The sequence below is a fragment of the Aspergillus caelatus genome (assembly GCF_009193585.1).
Source record: "Aspergillus caelatus strain CBS 763.97 unplaced genomic scaffold BDV27scaffold_49, whole genome shotgun sequence".
NCBI lineage: Eukaryota > Fungi > Ascomycota > Eurotiomycetes > Eurotiales > Aspergillaceae > Aspergillus > Aspergillus caelatus.
Window position 1 is genome coordinate 159,469 of NW_022475312.1, and position 16,145 is coordinate 175,613.

The following is a 16,145-nucleotide window of genomic DNA, read 5'->3' on the forward strand; positions in this document are numbered from 1 at the left end:
GGCCTTGGCAGATAAAGAAACCCCCGCAACTAGCTTCAAATACTTCGCTTTCACCACACCTACTCAAATGCCTCATGACCTACTGAGCCAAGACAACGGCAGATCTTATCGGCATTGCCGGCAATCTGTATAAGGAGAATACTACCCTTGTTCTACAAGAGGCCAAGACCCTAAACAAGTGAAGGTACTAGTCTCGGGACCACCCCGACGATACTCCGAAAGATGGTAACTGGGCAAGTGACATATCAGGACGGCTTTATGCAACTGACCGCTATAATCATCAATACCATTACACTATTTTAATACCATATAAGCCCACTGTGATATGGAAAGGTCATAGGAAATCCCGGAGGATTCCACACCCTGGAGACAATTACGTCAATTATTGTACGAAGGAATTGAATGTAGCAACTTGCGGGGACCCCGCATAAGTGATCAACCTCTCCACATACAACATGTTGTGGAGCCGACTTGGCTTTGTGGGGATATTACGTGACATGGATGGGAGTCTCTCGTAATGAAACCCATATCACTGGCACAGAGCGGGGTTAATTGCTACCCTACGTGTGGGTAAAAGATTGGTGTTAATATGGTATCGCTCAGATATAAAGCATGTTGGCATTGGTACAGTAAAACACCCAAGGGATATTAGTATTGTAGTCTAAAACAATTCCAGGGGAATACAGCATCGGAACAATTATGATGATTGATACAAATATTGCTTGGTACCATCAGTGATGTTGTAACCTCGAATAGCATAAATCGTATACCCAGGAAAGCAGCCACGGGGCATGGTAAACCCAAAAGACCATCAGCATTAGGCGGCAGTAGCCTCCTCCTACCGTTTCACGGTTCTATCTCGCTTTGTATCCTCGCCAGCATGAACAGAACCCCGTTTGCGTCTTGCACGGTTCCTGCATGATATTGAATATCTCGTGCACTATTGAACATCTCAAGGATCTCGCTAAACCCGACGTCAACCATGAATATGCAAAGAAATGAACCGTTGAGACCAATATGGACATCAGCATGTCTTGCACCTTGTGCAAGGTAGCAAGCTGCTCAGAATCTAGGTGCTGCGCCGTTCACCGCCAGCATATTTGTAACTATGTTTGTGAAGCAGGCAGGCCGAAGCCTGATAGTTGAGTCACGATCTTCGTTCTATCCTCCCCACGATGATTGAACACTCACTAAGTACCGCGGACTGTATGGAGAACACGGATCTTATTGCATGCCTCGCGGGCCAATTTGGCAGTACAAACCATGTGTGAGATGTAACAGTAAGCGGGGTCGACTCAGGGTCCCACTCATAGACGCAGGCATTATCGGTCGACATCGGAAATAGAGCAACAGGGAGGGGCAGATGGAAATTAGCAGGACCGAACTCTGTCTCCAAGAGAACGTGGCGATTAGCGGCTGATGGCGAGAAGTGCTAGATATCCTGACTCAAAATTTAGCCCAAACCATGATTGTCACATGTCTGGGTCACATGCTGAGCATGCTTTTAGATAGTGAGGTAGAACCGAAGGAGAGAACAACTACTTCAGAGGATAGAAAGAATCACATTCAAATGACTTGTCACGTTTCCGCTGCTCCTATGACAATGATACTTCCCCTGACTTGCACATACTGAACTGGCTCCAGGACTCAATGCCTAATCTCATTTCTCCAGTCTTGTCTGTAGCTATTGTTGCTTACGTTTAACAGATATTCTACATTAAGGGAGAAGATATGACTCACCAAGTTACGGCAAGCTCTAGCACCGCTATACCTCCAGTTTTGATTCCCCATGACGTTTGCGGCAATAGCAAAGAAGCACTCCCTTAGGCTGTGTTTGATGGGGTCTCCTAGTGAGGGAGCCCCACGCTGAATGATTGGGGGAACCTGAACGCTCCGTTCGCTTCAGGAATATGGTCTCTTTGTAGGTACAAGCGCGCCTGTCCGGCGTCAAGCACTTTCTGGTGGAGAAGTGCAGAAGCCAGGCAGCCACCGCATGTCCTTTTCAATATGGTTGTTCAAGGTTTGGAAGATGTCGGCAAATTCCACATGTTTTGTGTCCACTCCACTTTCTGCGACCGATTTGCCCCGCGAGCTTAGCATTAGCTTGAATATTTTGGACGCCACTGCAAAATACCAGTCCCTAAACTGCGCTGACTTCGAAGCATATCGAAAGAGCCCCAGAACCCGGCCATCATTATTCCAAATTGCTGACCCGCACATACCATCTTCCGGGCTATCAATAAACCATTGCCCTATGTAAACTGACCAAGCCTTGAGCCATGGTATAGATACTTTTTAAGGGTCGTCGCTAGGGGTGTACAGTCAAAAGTGCGGCCCACATATCCCTTCAAAGTACGCAGAGAACAGATTATTTTTATAATCTGTGGAGCCTGTCTGGGTTTCACGTGCGAATATAAACTCGTCCAGCTTCGTTGGTGGTTTGCCAAGTAGCACTTAAGGTAAGCCTCATCCAAGGGGTCATGCCCCGTTCTACCTGTTCTATATCGACGTTAGCCCCCCATATTAATAGTATATGTAATCACACCTATCTACTAACCAAGGAAATGGCGCTCAATTTTTGACCACATATTGTCCAGGTCAGTAGTCCAAGATGTCTTGATCCTACCAACAAAGCGTACCTCCATATGCGAGCGTGAGACGAGATTGGGTACGACCTTCTCATTATACTATACTATCGGTGCATTGACACCGTGGACAACCCCAAATGTCATGCTAACCCCGTGTGTATGCGAGTCAGGTGCAATTCCTGAAAGACATTGGCAATGGGGCATCCAGTCCGGCTAGTCATCATTGGCAGCATTGTACCATTCATGTGGTGGCCGGCTATTCAAATGACTGTGATCTGTCTGGCCTAGTAAAGATGTGGTTATCCCACGTATCCATCTACCAAAGCTTGCCCATCGAGATCTCATCTCCTGGTATAATGCACAGGCGATGAGAAATCCCGGAACCAGAGACCTTCACTGAGAATACAGACAATTCGACCGAAAATTAATCTTTGCTGTGTAGCAATGTCCATCTTGGCTCTAGTTTCTATCAAGTCAGAAACTCTGAGATAAGGGCATATTGTTAAGAAATAATATAACAACGCTCAAGGTAGAGCCCAGGGTTGGCTGCTCACTTCGAGCTTTGGCAACCACTTTATAGATGTCCAATCAGGTGAATCCCCTGCAATTGACTGAAGACATGCCTACTTCCCGGAATTCAATTCCAGTCGGTTGCCTAACTTTAGGTGAAAGCACGCAGTGTAGGTAGCAGATACAGGTACAGATGACCGTGGATTTGAGGACCAAGTACGGACAGCGAATTGGTTAGGCCCAAGGGCTTGGTTGATACTATGAAGCGTCCTACCGTTATTGGAGGTTGATTACTTGATTGAATGGGGATCTAGCCTATGCCTAGCCTAAGGTGCACCTTGAGCTTCTTTGGCCGTATCCTTAGCAATCATACTAGATGTCATGTCACAAATGTTGAGCTTTATTATATGGAAGATTAGTATCTCAGCATGTCATGAGAGTTACCAGGCATCTGGGCTACATGTAGCCCAACCACCTCGCTGCTAGTCATTCCCTCCTGAGCAAATGGGTCATTCCATAGCTACCTATTACAGCTACGTAATTTATGGCTAGGTATTAAACAAAGTGCGCCAGATGACACAAGCTCTATAGACAAACTAAATCGATATAATATTTGCCATCAGCACGGTAGGTCAGTTCTTTCTGAATATTTACCTTGGGCAAATTTTTAGTTTTAGTCACAGAAAGTGAATTCTTGGATGAAAGGTTCAGTACCAGGGGTTATATTTCCATCCTTACCTCCCTGTCGCATCATTCTTTTGTAATTGAATAAAACCCCACATCTCTGTGGTTTATTCATATTCATCTAAATCCTTCACTCGTGAGAGAGGCCCTCACTGAGTCAATATGTCGCGAAGTATCACGATTCAAGGAGAAGAGTTCAAACTCTTAAAAAATAATATCACTCAAGAAATCGGAGGACCTTTATTATATGAGTGAAGTTCACAACGCCGAGCGTGTATCTGATGGAAGACCAGTAATCGTTAAGCTGCGCTATCAGTTAGAAACTCTGTGTCCCATCCACTTATTAATTTGTTTCAAGGAAGCTGACAGGTTCCAACGTCTCACAAAGGCTTCCTTCTAACCCGAGAGAAGACCCCTCAGACGTCCCCATCATCATTGAGGGCGGTAAGAGGGACTTTCGCTCGGAATGTCGTTCGCTGCATCACAACCAAATGTCGGGCGTTCCTGTTTACCTTGGGCATGAGGAGCTTATACAAAAGGACGAGCATTTCCGGTATCTTCCTGATGGGTATCTGAATGCACTAGTCATGGACAAGGTGCCGGGTGAGCCGGTCACCTATTTGAGACTCACTGCGACAGAAGCAGACCTCATCAAGAATCAACTAGCCCGGATGTTTGAGTGTGTTACTGTCTATCTTCTTTCATGGAGATCACATAGCTAACCTTTGGTATTTATGGTTTTAGCAAGATGCGTCGCAAGGCGTATGATGTAGGCGCTCCGAACACTGAACATGTCTTCTTCGACAGGGAGGCTCAGCAGACGTACGCCTCCGTTGCTGCATGATTTACTGTCGTTACAGATGAACTGATGATCAGATTAGACACTTCATAGGTATGTCCGGCGTGGGGAAGGACGACTATGTGGGCCTCGATCCAATGGTGAAGACCTCTAAGAAAGTCACGATGTTCTGCGTTGACTCTTTTGTCATTCGCCGGCAATCAGCCAAGCAAAGGCATGGATGGTGCCAGACCGGACAAGAAGTTGAAGCAATAATTAGCAAGCAAGTTAGCTCAGATAGCAATGGAATTTTCCTTTTTTTTTTTTTTTTTTTTTGAATCCGAACTTGGTCTTTATGCTGGTGCTTGCCTCAGAGGACCGATATCCCCTAGTTCAGGATCGGCCGTCGTAATGAGATGCCGAGACAACGACTTTGTGATAGATCCAAGTATATATGCCAGGAGCAACTTATTGTCATAGAAAGCACCGCGAAAGCAAACATTAAAGGATATAAGCATCATATTCCTACACTAAAAGTATTTCTAGGGCTCACAGTCAGGGGTACATTGGCCACAGGAAGGACTCTGAATGGCTCGGAGAAGAATGGCAAGTGGGGCAAGTCGTCACTGAGTAATAAAGACCCACAGGCCATTCACCTCCGAGCCAATCGACACCTTGACCTGTTTCCAGGGTTGAGCATATGCCTCAGGCCATCCTGCATAGGTAAGCGCACATGGCATATCAGCCCTATGCAGCTGGGACCACAGTGGCTAAAACGCCATGATATTGTCGCGATTGTGATTCTCTTAATTGGCCTTGTGTATGGATGCCCTTCAGGATAGCAAGATGGCTAGTAGTTTTCATAGCTAACGAAGCTCTAGTCCTGTCAAGTCCACCAATCATTTGGATTTGGCCCCGGGATCTAGATCGATAACGAACCCACAGACCTGATAAAGACTTTTATATAGAGTTGCCAACAATACTGAAGCTCGGGCATATTGGGACGTTGTGGGTCTACGTCCATTCAACTCCGAAGTCTGTTTAAAAACGATATATATCATCTCCGAGCGAGCATGAACCAGTATAAATATGATGCTGCTCCCCTTCCAGACAATATGCCTTTGACTTAAGACCAGGGATAAGCAACACACTGTCGCGAATTCTCTCTAGTTTCCTCGCTTTCTTCATTATGGTGTATCGTAATGCTTTATCTCTAATGTTGGCCACCACTTTGGCCAACGCAGCCGCCATTATTCCACGTGGAACGACGACATCCTTACCCACACCATCCTCAATAGTAGTTCCAAATGACCCTATAGTCCGCCCTTGCATCGCACCTGGTGTCGTGTGTCTGAAACAGCATGCCGCTAATCTCCCATATCCCTTTCACCGTGCTGCTCCCGACGGCAGAGACATCCCGACCTACGGCGACACTGAAGTACCCGCAGATGCCTCCTGGCAAAATGTATCAACAGCCAACTTCATTGTTTTTGACGAGTCCCGTGCCGCAGAGGTCCTTGGAGACTCACCCAGCATGGATTTTGTTTTCTCCGTGGACGCTAGCCACATACACGAGTCCCCTGTTTTCGTCCCAACCCAGAACCGAATCTACTTCTCAGAGCTCTCAACGAACCTCCCCCAATTTACCATCGATCTCAATCAAGATCCTCCCTCTCTCTCGTACTTCACCGCCGACCCTCCCATTTACATCCCCAACGGAGGTTTCTATCACAATAACACAGTCTACTTCTCCGTGGCAGGAAGTAACGCCTCAGTCCCCGGTCTAGGTGAACAACGACCCGGTATCGTCACCTTAGATCCAGCAACCAACAAATCCACAACACTCCTAGACAACTACTATGGCTTGACCTTCACCGACTGCGATGACCTCATTGTCGATCCGGAAACCGGCTTCATCTGGTTCACCGCCCCTTACTACTCCTGGTGGTTGGAGCTCGCCGATATACCCCCCCAGACCAAGTCAGGAACATACCGATTCGACCCAGCCACGGGGTCAACGGTCATCGCAAACGACGAAATGCTCTCACCCAACGGCATCGCACTCAGCCCAGACCGTCGACACATGTACATCAGCGATTCAGCAGCCTCAGGTCTCTCGGCGCCGATCTCACCCGACGTTCCCAGTCCCGGCGGCGCAGGAATCTTATACAATGTTACTGGCACACGCGCAATTTACAAGTTCGATCTCGTTGACAACGGTCGCGCAATCATCAACAAGAGGCCTATCTACTATGATGCCCTTGGTTCTGTTCCGGATGGACTCAAGGTTGCGCGCAATGGGTACGTTGTTACCGCGACGGGGAACGGATTGAGCGTGATGGATGAATATGGGGATATGATTGTTCGTGTGCAGACGAATTTCACGGTTAATAATTTCATCTGGACGGATGCTAATGAGTATCGGGAGGTGTGGATGGTTGGTATGGGTGGTGTTGCTCACTTGAAGTGGGGACTGCAGGGTCAGGAGGCTGTTTGATCTTTTTTTCTTTCTTTTCTACTTCTCTATCCTTATAAAAGTACTATTTTTTGGTTGTATATATATTTAAGTACAGTACAAACAGATGTTCCTGAAATAGAATATATACCCACTTGCGCACAGGATGAACAATTAAAAGACTTGTCTCTATCACTCTATCATTGAAATGTCACCTCAGCCCCTCTTTTGAAAAAGATCGAGGTCATGAGAGTCATTCGGACAAGATTAGGGAATTACATCCAAGGTTGTAGAGAGGTGCAATGATACAACATGCTACACATTCATGTAGTGTTAAATCTCAGACTAAAATTGAGTGCCAAGACTTCTAGGCAGGCAATCTCAGGCTCTCACCTGAAATACCTCAGCGAATGTTGTGAGTGGGCTTTGCTACTGTGACTCACCATACTATTGTGCTAAGCGGTCAATCTACCTAACTAATGCACCAAGCAGCACCTACAACACGGACTGTTCAAGATCCATTCAATGCCAATACTATATAGATCCAGCTAGGACAGCATACACGCCGAGAACTCCACATCTCTGCCATGTTTTAATGGCTGACAGATTCGTACAACGGCACTATATCGTCTTCCTCCCGGGCCAGTTACAAAGTCAAAGGCGGTAACATCGTCAAACAAACCCGCACCAGCCCCAGAAGCATGAGCCCATGGGCTATCATCGAAGTATTCTGCGACTTGCATTTCCTTGGATACGATTGGATCCTTGAATGGTCGCAGCAGAATGAAACCGACGATGATGTCATATAGGAGATCAGTGTGCCAATAGGTGTTATGACAGAGAATCGGATCGAGGAAAAGGATGCTCTCCTGGCTAGCCTTGACCTCAAAGATCTGAAGCTAGGAATTGACGGAGAAGAAAAATATTTCAGCGAGAAGGAAATCGGTGGCATAACTACCGAGGGGCAATCGGTAACGGTCAGGGCACATAGCAACACCTTCCACTATCAGAAAAGGTACAATTTCCGGAGTCGATTATGGGCCGTTGTATATGCCGAGAATAAGCTGTGGGTTGCGGGTTTGTCTGGCACTACGAAGCCGAGCACTATAGATACCTCATTTTCTGTGATGGTAGATGAGTTTCTTGCCGTTCCCGATAAGCTGGAAGGAGAGGGGAAGGTAACGACCGTCGAAGCTGCAAAGCTCTTCAGGATGGGTGACTATCCTCTTCGGCCGGGCTCCCCTAATCTCGAGAACGAGCGTATCGTGTTTGAAGTTTCCCAATTGCGCGCTAGGGGTTACTCAGTATGCACCAGCTGAGGCGGTCCGTTTACCGATTTCCATGATAATCAGGTGTTGCACGATGTCCAGGCTGTGGAGCCACGCAAGATTTAAATTCTACTACTACCTATTGTCTTCTGTGGCTATACTTCATGATATTTACCGAGTAGTGGCATACGGAAACTTAGTATGAGTAAGTTTGTATTCCTCTCAATGACGGCGGAGCCCTACTAAAATTCCCACGATCTTATATGATCGTCACGAATATCTTGGATATGTACTAACACTTAAGTTAGTCCACAACATCTGGTGGAAGTAGCACCACGTAGTCCAAAGGAGCAGGCTCAATGCCGTCAGGCACTCCGATAATCTTCAGCTGGTCACCGTTCTCAATTTCCACGTCCCGAAACGTGATCCGGGTAGCAGAATGGCCGTCAATATAGATGGAAGGTGTATGCCCCAGAGTGTTCTCGCTGTTTCCCTCCCATCGTCCCACGAGGCGGTCATTAATATAAACTGTCCACTCAGATTTCCCACCATACATGTCATAGTAGTTGACACCGAGGTCATACGTCCCCGAGGGGAATTCGAGTCTTGTCTGGGCTGTGCCAGTGGTGGAATTTGAGGTTGTGACAACCGCTTTATAATTAGACGCAGTCTCGAAAGGACTCACTGTGTACGGCTCGTAGCCATCCAAGGTCATAGACTCAGCCTCCACACGCCATGGATGATGACCCACTCGTTCCTTTTCATCTGAAATTCCCGACATGTTCCAGTAGAAGTTGTTGATGGCATCCCGCCATACAAGAGAATGCCCAGCCTGGTAGACTAAGCGAGACAGTACATCATTGTAGCGTTGCTGGTCAACACGATCTTTGAGAGATTCCCACTGGGATAGGAAGCGATGTGCTGTCACTGCACCGTCGTAGTGTGCGTCGTAAAAGTGTTGGATGACGGTTTTCCCAGAGTGGAGACGGTGCGTATACGGAACGTGGTGGAACCACAGCAGCAGATCATCCGGCGTGCTGTCGAGGTCCTCATATACCTGTGCAATTTCGGCTGGATATTGGCCGGCATTCCCTGTGCCATTTTTAACAGTGCGATCCATGCCAATCGTGTCGTGATCCGCGCGGGTCCATTGTCCCCAGCCATTATTGTCCTGCGACGCGGGGTTGGGGCCGTAGTGTGTGTAAAGAATATCGGTCAACGTCTGAATGCCCAAGTTTCCTGTGTAATTTTCGTACGCGGGCCACGATGCCATAGACATGTCAGTGAGGGTATCCAACACAGTTTGATCACGTCCAAAGGTAAGGCGAATCCAGTCCTGCAGGATGCCTTGCGAATCGTCCGTAGGACTCCACGCCAGGCGGCCATACGCATACAAATTAGACATTGCAAGATGGCTCCCTAACCATGTTGTGTTCGTGCCAACATTAACCACCGCTGCCCATCCGCCTAGTTGGCGATCGAACCGTTGCCCCGACACTATGTCGCGAACAACTGACGGTTGATGGTCGACGCGGAGGTCAAAATCTAAAAGCTCTTTCCATAGTGGAGATAGATAGACTAGGTGATCCTGTTGGCCGAGATATTCTTGGGTGACTTGCAGTTCGATCGCCACGTTGGTTTGGTAGAGATTGGCGAACAGAGGAGACACCGGCTCACGGACTTGGAAATCAATGGGTCCATATTTTATCTGCAGGATCACGTTATCCTCAAACTGGCCATCTAGCTCCTTGAAAAAGTCCACTTGTGCATTTGCCCTGTCATTTGTCCAGATCGATTCGTTAATATGATGGTCGTATACAAAAGTGCGAAACATAAGGATCCCGCCGTGCGGCTGTAGGGCTTTGGCAAAAACGTTGGCTCCCTCAGCTAGTGTGCGATTGTATGTATCAGGGCCAGGCTGTCCTTCAGAGCTGGCTTTCACCAGATATCCTGCCATGTCTGGCACCCGATCATACAGGCTGTCGGTGATGTTGGCCCACCAGGAAATGACGGATGGATCAAGTGGGTCGTAAGTCCCTAGCCCACCTAAGGTATCTGGAGAAGCAAAGTTGAGAGAGATGCCTATCTGGATGCCATATGGCCGGAAAACATTTGCAATGCGAGCTAGGCCATCCATGTTCTGGGATGTCAAGAGCGTTGCATTGGCATTGACATTGTTCACGACAATACCATTGATTCGGATGGACGCTAGAAGACGAGCATACTGTTTGACACGGGATAGATCCTCAACAATGTGGCCATCTTCGAAGAATATGGACGGCCCAGCATACCCACGCTCGATGCTCCCATCCATGTTATCCCACTGGTTCACCCATCGAACTGGTGCATGCGCACTGGTGGAATAATCGACGTGAGAGAAGTTGCCCTGCGCAAGGAGTGAGAGATACTCAAAAGCTCCGTACAGTGCACCCCTTTTATTTTCTCCCAGGATCTGAACAGTATCGCCATAAGCCCGCAGCCAAAAGCCATCAATGCCAAGAGCAGGGACTTCGGAGCTTTCATTGCAGGCTTGGCGGTATTGTTCGAGGGTAGCGACCAGAATCGATGATCGCGAGCCACAGCTGGAACGCTTGATAGGCAATTGCTTGCCAACAATGTTCTCCAATCCAGTTTGCAGCTCCTGACTAGCAGTACCTATGGGGCCTGAGTCGGTGCCATTCAACGTAACAATGCTCGACGGTAATGCCCGCTGGCAGTGTTTGTCGCAGTGCACAGGAGCATATCGTAGCCATCCATCGAAGCCGTTCTCTGCTATCGTAATTGCTACGAGACATAGTAGTACGGTCAACAATGACCAGCGCATGATGTCGATGTTCTAGGGTTTGCTCTTCCCATAGAGCAATCAAGGTGATTTAAATACCGAGATCTGCATTTTCTTCAATTCCCGGTACTGATCCCCACGCTAACAATACCCATGAATTCAGGCTATATTAATCCGGGGTAAATGTGGGGGTCATTGACAGACCACCATAATGCACCCATAATTCCACCGTAAAGTAACTTGGCAAGCAGACGGGGAAACGTCATTGCGGGGAAATCGCCATAAATCAGACATGGTTTTAGCCGGAAAGTTGGGCGATCCTCGGTGATGAATGAGTGGTCGGGTTAGAATTTCGCCGACATTCGGACTGGTTATCCCGGCTTCCAACTCAATGTCACTGAAATGCCTAAGTGGAAAAATAAAATTTAGGGTATGCCCAGTGGAAGAAACAATAGTACTAATTAGGAAGAATTGATGCTGTCCAAAAGAGGGATCCATACTGTGTACAGACACGGGACGCGCTAATACCAAACAGGACATTCAAGATGCTGACGGGAGATCATGTGATCCATTGTTTCCCTTTCGGTCTGTTTCTTCCTTCACCTCCAATTGGTTGCCTATCCCCAGGCAATAGCTCTATGTCCAAATGCCAACCGCAGATAGAATGACCACTGTCGCTAGGAATTCCTTTCGCGCTCGTGCGGTACATTTCCCCCCCCAATTGCGTGCCCAAGGCCACGGATTAACAGTTCTTAGTGTGACAATTGTAGAGCCCGAAAGGTACGTTGCATAGCAGCTATTTCAGACCCTTCAACACGCATCTAACAAACAGCAGATCAAGTGTGACAAAGCCACTCCATGCTCCAGCTGTGGTGCATTGGGGATACCTTGCAGGGTGGCAGGTATCTCTACTACCAGTAGTAGCAGTAGCAGCGTCCCAGAGCCTCGGCGAAATGAGTCGAGCAAATAGTAAGGCAGTATTGAAGGCGTCCTTGTATGTGCTTGAGTTGACTATGGCAATAGTGAACAAAGGTTTGAGGCCCTTCAAGAACAACTCGCCGTTATCAATCAAACACTTGCGCAAATCACACAGTCTTCGGCTCCCGGTACTACTGGTTCGGTTTCCGTTCCAGAATCGGCTGCTCATGCTACACTACCGTTCGAAGGGCAGTCGTCCTTCCACCATGAGACGCTGCTTGCTAAGGATGCGGCACTGTCAGCTATCTCTACAACACACAATAGCGGGCTGAATGACCATGTGTCCGCCGTCCTGTCCTCTTTGAAGAATAGCCTCGCGGAAGAACATTCGTCTACCAATGGGCACCCGACAGAGACGGGCTTACCATCATCGTCGCAAGACTCAAAGTCATTACTTCCGGTAGATTTGGTTGTCGCGGTGGTCAGGGCTGTTAAAGGTATGGGTGATCCTTTCCCGCCCCCGAATCATCGGCTAATTAAAATAGCAAAACCTCCGTTCTTTCTCGTCAGCCATTCTTGGAGAGACTTTCTCCAAGTCGAATCCCTTTGCCAATCCATCTACTTCCCAATAAACCCGGTTCCTGCGGGTTCGTTGACTCTTTTATATGGCCTTCTTTATTATATCATCCGTGATTATCACCATGAAGGACATCCAGACCTCGCGCGATATGACCTGTCATCTAGTGCAAAGATTTGCGAACATCGCTTATATCTGGGGTTAAACAGCCATGAGCTCATGGCGGACCCCACACTTGAAAAGATACAAGCACTCTTGATTGGGGTAAGAGATGTCAGTACAACTCCAAACTTCCGCTGACACCAGCAGATAATCAAAGCCCAGGAAGAATTCGATATCCAGCGCTGTTGGACATATCTATCTCTTGCCTTCAACATGTGCCAGACTATTGGTTTACATCGGAATTCCACCACCAAGGGTGACCCGTCTACCCTCGCTGAGACGAAGCGGCATGTCTTTTGGTTGCTTTACACCATTGATAAGAACATATCCCTGAACCTGGGGTTTACCTCCCACTTCCAGGATCATGATATAGACGCAGACCTCTTTGCCCCTTCAGATCATCACCAATATCGCCCATGGGACCTAATGACCCTCGTCACGGCCGAGTTCGCGACGATTCAAGGAAGGGTCTATGATGAACTTTACTCCATTTCCGCTTCCAGGGCCAGCGACGAGAAGAGGTTAAGCATCATTGAGAAGCTTTCTCTGGACCTGATTGCTGTTCGAGACAAATTGCTCGCGGTAGGCCTTTCAGTGAAATCCAATGCACCAGCAGCTGACTCCTCCCCAGATTGACGTTAGTGCAGGCCTCTATGCGGACTCACTCCATGGAATGGCTGCATGTGCTGACTTCATCACCTACTCGGTGCTGACGGTTATCTACCGAGCCGAAACACGTCCACGCAATGCCATGGCGATCTCATCTCGATGCTATGAAGCTGCCACACTAGCTTTACATAGCCACCTTAAATGCTTCACCTATTTCCGCGGTCGCCAAACCCATAAGCAAATTGAATACGTTCATTGGTTAGCACGTTGGACTTTGAGGTCCGAAAGCCGCTGACACGTATACAGGATCCTACTCTATCCATCATTTGCGCCATTTGTGATTGTCTTCACACATGCGATTACCACTGCCAGCAACGCCGACCTCACTCTTCTCCAGGAGACGGTCAAGTCTCTAGACCTCATCAAAGGGCTGTCTCGTGGATCGAGGCATCTTTATACAATCTGTGAGGCATTTGCCAGAGCGGCACAAGTTCTTGTGGAATCTCAGCAGACTCTCACGGGCCTGGAACAACACCAAGATGGCTCACTTGTCATTCCCACTACGATAGATGGCCCGGCCAACATTTCTCTACCAAATGTGCCGTGGCCGGAAGACACATTCGACTCTACAATGAGCCAGGAAGATATATCCATGTTTCTGAACGACTTCATCGGGGCGAACCGATCGGTGATGGATATATTGAATTCTAATTACATGAGCGACACTTTAGGCTAACAACGTTGCACTTAAGGTCCAATATCCATTGCTATATTACACACCAAACAGAGACTCAATCCATCACGGACTGGAATCGAATCTTAGATTACATACTAAAACAACCGATTAGTTTCAGTGAGGTTCAGCTCAATGCGTAACGACTTACCGGAATGAAAAGGTATGGAACCCGGCGTTCGTATTCCGCCCACGCCTCCCCGTATCTCTCCCGGCATCGCTGAATATCCCGAATGACACGGTGAATAATCATCGTCGTGAAAAATACCGAGTAGAACCATGGGAATGGGGAGTTGAATCCTGTGATCAACCCCCAAGAAAAGGCGAAAAACCAATCGCAAGTATAGTGCACTTTGCGTGCCATACCATCTATTTGTTCCGTCAGCATGAGCAGAGGCTATTCTTATCGAGTGGAAACTTACACCATCCACTGCACAGAATGGAGTCACCCGTTACGGTAGGAATCTTGTCCGGGTTTTCGATGTATTTCCAGGGAAGTTGAGGGAATGTCTTCCGGTCAACCCAGAACCCGCGTTCCTGGGCTCTGAACATATTCTTCTGGCTGTTGCACGTGTCCCAAACCCAGTAAGCAAAGAGATACATCGTGAACAGTGCAGCCAGCGCAACTCGATTCCAACGATAGGTTGATGGGTCGTGAGACGCGAGGTACAGGGTGCAGTGGCAATAGCTCATTGGCACACCCGCGAGGTTCCAGAAAATGAGCATAAAACCCCATTTCTCGTAATACATATCCCTATAAGCGGTTAGGTGCAACTGCTTCCAACGAGATGATGGAAACCGGACTTACCAACTGGTAATAATCAATTCCTCGCCCTTGGCGCACGCGTTGGCGTACAGGAAGTGTGCCATCAGCACGAAACACACTTCGCCCGAAACATAACCCAATTCTTCCCACTGCTTCAGTGCTGTGGCCAGTGACAGGAGGAACAGGATATACCAGGGGATTCGAACTTCGAAAAACATCTTCATGTCGAGCCATTTGAACAGCCGAGGGTTCAGTTCGGCACCCATGAAGAAGTCATACATGTGTGAGCCAGTCATGCGATGTTGCGCCCCTCTGGCCAATGCCGACACATAGGCGATTATGGAGACCAGGAACCCTGAACAGATAGCCACCGACATAATCGGGCCGAATTCGTTGATCAACGTATCAAGACGAAAGACCCCGGTAAAGTGCAAGGCCAACGAGCCAGCAATGGTTATATACCAGGATGATACCGCCGAACAATAGTAGTCGAGCTGCTTCCCATTCAGATGAGGCAAACACTTTCCTTTGCCGTATACTCCGGGCAGATAAATGTACCCGGTTCCTTGTAGGATCAGGAAGGTCCAGTAGATGGCCCATGCTCGCCGATGAGGGAACGCGTGGGTGTACGCAAGGTCGAAGAGATGGTACAGGAACTCACTGATGGTCTCGCCATTCTGTGGTGTTGGGGGATGACCATCGTAGAGCGTCGCACCAAGGTACATGTAGTACATCAGTAAAGGAAATCCCAACATCAACGCCGTCACTCCAGCAGGACCACCGAACTCCATATGGGTTTCTGGCGGAGACGCAGGTTTCGATACTGGTTTGTCGGAGCCATTGGCTGACCCATTTACACGACGGTTTCGAGGCATATCTGCTGCGTGGCTATACAAATCAGTTAGTGCGTTGAATCCTCTTGAACGTTCATTGTGCGTTGTTTAGTTCATCGCTAGAACAATATATATATAACTTGTCGGGTACTCACTCATTACTGGCCGAACTAGACGCCGACATCTTCCTCGCTTTCGCACACAAAGCTGCCAGACACAAAGCGACACTTTGGATTAACCCTGACAAAATCGATTCATCTTTCCTGCCTTCACTATTTAACTGAACCCAGGAGCCCCTTACTTTACCATTGTTACCCACCGAAAAAAAGTATCGATATTCGGTTTCCGTGCTCTCCGCGGTCTCCGCGGCGGCCTCGGGCCCCACTCGTAGTCCTTAGCCATTGGGAAATTGTCCTATTATATTTTTTTTCTCTCTGTATCCAAAAAAAGCACAACAGCGAGAGAGAGAGACGAAAGAAAAA

General features: G+C 48.1%; 6 protein-coding genes across 6 annotated transcripts; 4 read left to right on the plus strand and 2 right to left on the minus strand.

Moving 5' to 3' along the window:
• Window positions 1–4,029: 4,029 nt before the first annotated feature.
• BDV27DRAFT_143561 (uncharacterized protein) lies at window positions 4,030–4,626 on the plus strand (the record flags this gene model as incomplete). Its single annotated transcript, XM_032070123.1, has 3 exons — window positions 4,030–4,097; window positions 4,234–4,461; window positions 4,527–4,626. 3 exons carry the CDS (start codon window positions 4,030–4,032, stop codon window positions 4,624–4,626), a joined length of 396 nt encoding a protein of 131 aa, XP_031929660.1.
• A 1,123-nt stretch (window positions 4,627–5,749) lies between these two features.
• On the plus strand, window positions 5,750–7,057 carry BDV27DRAFT_143562 (SMP-30/gluconolactonase/LRE family protein; the record flags this gene model as incomplete). The annotated part of the gene is made up of 1 exon (XM_032070124.1): window positions 5,750–7,057. One exon carries the CDS (start codon window positions 5,750–5,752, stop codon window positions 7,055–7,057), a length of 1,308 nt encoding a protein of 435 aa, XP_031929661.1.
• Window positions 7,058–7,848: 791 nt separating this feature from the next.
• BDV27DRAFT_155856 (uncharacterized protein) lies at window positions 7,849–8,334 on the plus strand (the record flags this gene model as incomplete). The annotated part of the gene is made up of 1 exon (XM_032072222.1): window positions 7,849–8,334. One exon carries the CDS (start codon window positions 7,849–7,851, stop codon window positions 8,332–8,334), a length of 486 nt encoding a protein of 161 aa, XP_031929662.1.
• A 178-nt stretch (window positions 8,335–8,512) lies between these two features.
• aguA (alpha-glucuronidase) lies at window positions 8,513–11,116 on the minus strand. Its single transcript, XM_032075392.1, has one exon. The coding sequence runs from the start codon at window positions 11,105–11,107 to the stop codon at window positions 8,588–8,590; it is 2,520 nt and encodes an 839-aa protein (XP_031929663.1). The 5' UTR covers window positions 11,108–11,116; the 3' UTR covers window positions 8,513–8,587.
• Window positions 11,117–11,711: 595 nt separating this feature from the next.
• On the plus strand, window positions 11,712–14,603 carry BDV27DRAFT_170718 (transcription factor domain-containing protein; the record flags this gene model as incomplete). Its single annotated transcript, XM_032075393.1, has 8 exons — window positions 11,712–11,768; window positions 11,822–11,845; window positions 11,901–12,034; window positions 12,089–12,480; window positions 12,529–12,824; window positions 12,870–13,304; window positions 13,354–13,589; window positions 13,638–14,603. The coding sequence occupies 8 exons, from the start codon at window positions 11,712–11,714 to the stop codon at window positions 14,065–14,067; spliced, it is 2,004 nt and encodes a 667-aa protein (XP_031929664.1). The 3' UTR covers window positions 14,068–14,603.
• A 165-nt stretch (window positions 14,604–14,768) lies between these two features.
• Window positions 14,769–15,813, minus strand: BDV27DRAFT_125163 (ergosterol biosynthesis ERG4/ERG24). Its single transcript, XM_032066262.1, has one exon. It carries the CDS (start codon window positions 15,703–15,705, stop codon window positions 14,869–14,871), a length of 837 nt encoding a protein of 278 aa, XP_031929665.1. The 5' UTR covers window positions 15,706–15,813; the 3' UTR covers window positions 14,769–14,868.
• Window positions 15,814–16,145: the final 332 nt, after the last annotated feature.